The sequence below is a fragment of the Orycteropus afer genome, unplaced genomic scaffold, assembly GCF_000298275.1.
Source record: "Orycteropus afer afer isolate SDZICR_OR568_19922 unplaced genomic scaffold, OryAfe1.0 scaffold00755, whole genome shotgun sequence".
Classification (NCBI taxonomy): domain Eukaryota; kingdom Metazoa; phylum Chordata; class Mammalia; order Tubulidentata; family Orycteropodidae; genus Orycteropus; species Orycteropus afer.
The window spans coordinates 134,665-135,908 of NW_006922342.1; the positions used below are offsets into that span (position 1 = coordinate 134,665).

At 35.5% G+C, this 1,244-nt stretch overlaps 1 protein-coding gene across 1 annotated transcript in view; it reads right to left on the reverse strand.

The window, feature by feature from the left end:
- Positions 1 to 1,244, reverse strand: part of BRWD3 (bromodomain and WD repeat domain containing 3) — a 195,635-nt gene that overhangs the window by 36,328 nt on the left and 158,063 nt on the right. The window contains exon 22 of the mRNA XM_007957508.1: positions 602 to 678. Coding sequence (XP_007955699.1) covers positions 602 to 678 — 77 coding nt within the window. The remainder of the gene's footprint in view (positions 1 to 601; positions 679 to 1,244) is intronic.

Sequence of the window (1,244 nt, forward strand, 5' to 3'; positions counted from 1 at the left end):
CTGAGACTATGGCCCCTAGTTGCCCTTTAGGTCTGGAACTGAACCCACTTCTGTGGCTTCCAGCCAAACAAAAGAAAGACATATAAGCTGAACATTTACACTAGCAAGTACATTCTTTGGAAAGATCAATAATGGCAGAATAGAAAGGCCGTGTATGCACAGGGAGACAGCTCTGGGGGTAGGAGTGCATGAGAGGGAAGGACACAGGGAAGAGGTAAATATGGGGAGGAAGTGGGAAAAGAGCTGTTGCACTGTGGAAAATTGCAGTCAATGTCATGAGACTAAGTGTATGTGAACTGCTGTTTCACATAAATTCACGGAAAATAAATTTGCTCTATAAACTTTCACCCAAATCACAATAAAAATAGGAATAAAAAAACCCACCTCATTTTACAGAAGAAGGAACTAAAACCCATAGTGACAACCCCAAAAAAGACACTGGCAGAGCCAGGATGGAACAATAGGTCTTAAGTGTTTCCTACCCAGTACTTTATCTGTTATACCATACTATTTAAACTCTGGTTTTACCAAGTTTCAATAAGAAAGTAATTAAATATTAAAAGTGTTGATGAATGATTTTGATCAAAATCATTATAACTACCTGGAAGAACTTTCACTTTGCCATTCAATGACAGGATCCTCTACAGAAGCATCACTTGTGCCAACAGTTTCATCTTCCTGCAACAGAAGGCAAATAGTTGAGATACACTGGTATTATTAGTTAGAAAACCAAAAACCACCTCACCATGTATGTGAGTACAACTGTGCTCCATAGAGTTTTCAGTGGCTGATGTTTTTGGAAGTAGATCACCAGGCCTTTTTTCCAAAGCACCTTGGGGTGGATTCAAACCTCTAATCTTTGGGTTATTAGCTGAGTGCTAATAACACTTTGTCTATTCCCACAAAAACAAAATATTCTAGTTAAAATTTATAGACTTGTTTCGCTACATAAATTTGTAATTCATAACTAAGTATACTAGCTTTTTAAAAACTTCTGGTATATACTATGCTATTAATATGAGACATCATTTATTATTTCAAAGACAAAATACACTACGTAGGTGCATGTATCATGCTCTTAAATGCTAAAAACGCTTGTTTTAAAAATACCTATATGCCTTCACCAAGTGAATAAAAAATATTATTATGCAAAATTTCAAAAGTAAATAAAAGTAGAGAAAATAATGAATCCTTGTTCATTATTGTATATACAGTAAACAGCTTAAGACTGTTAACGCAGAGTC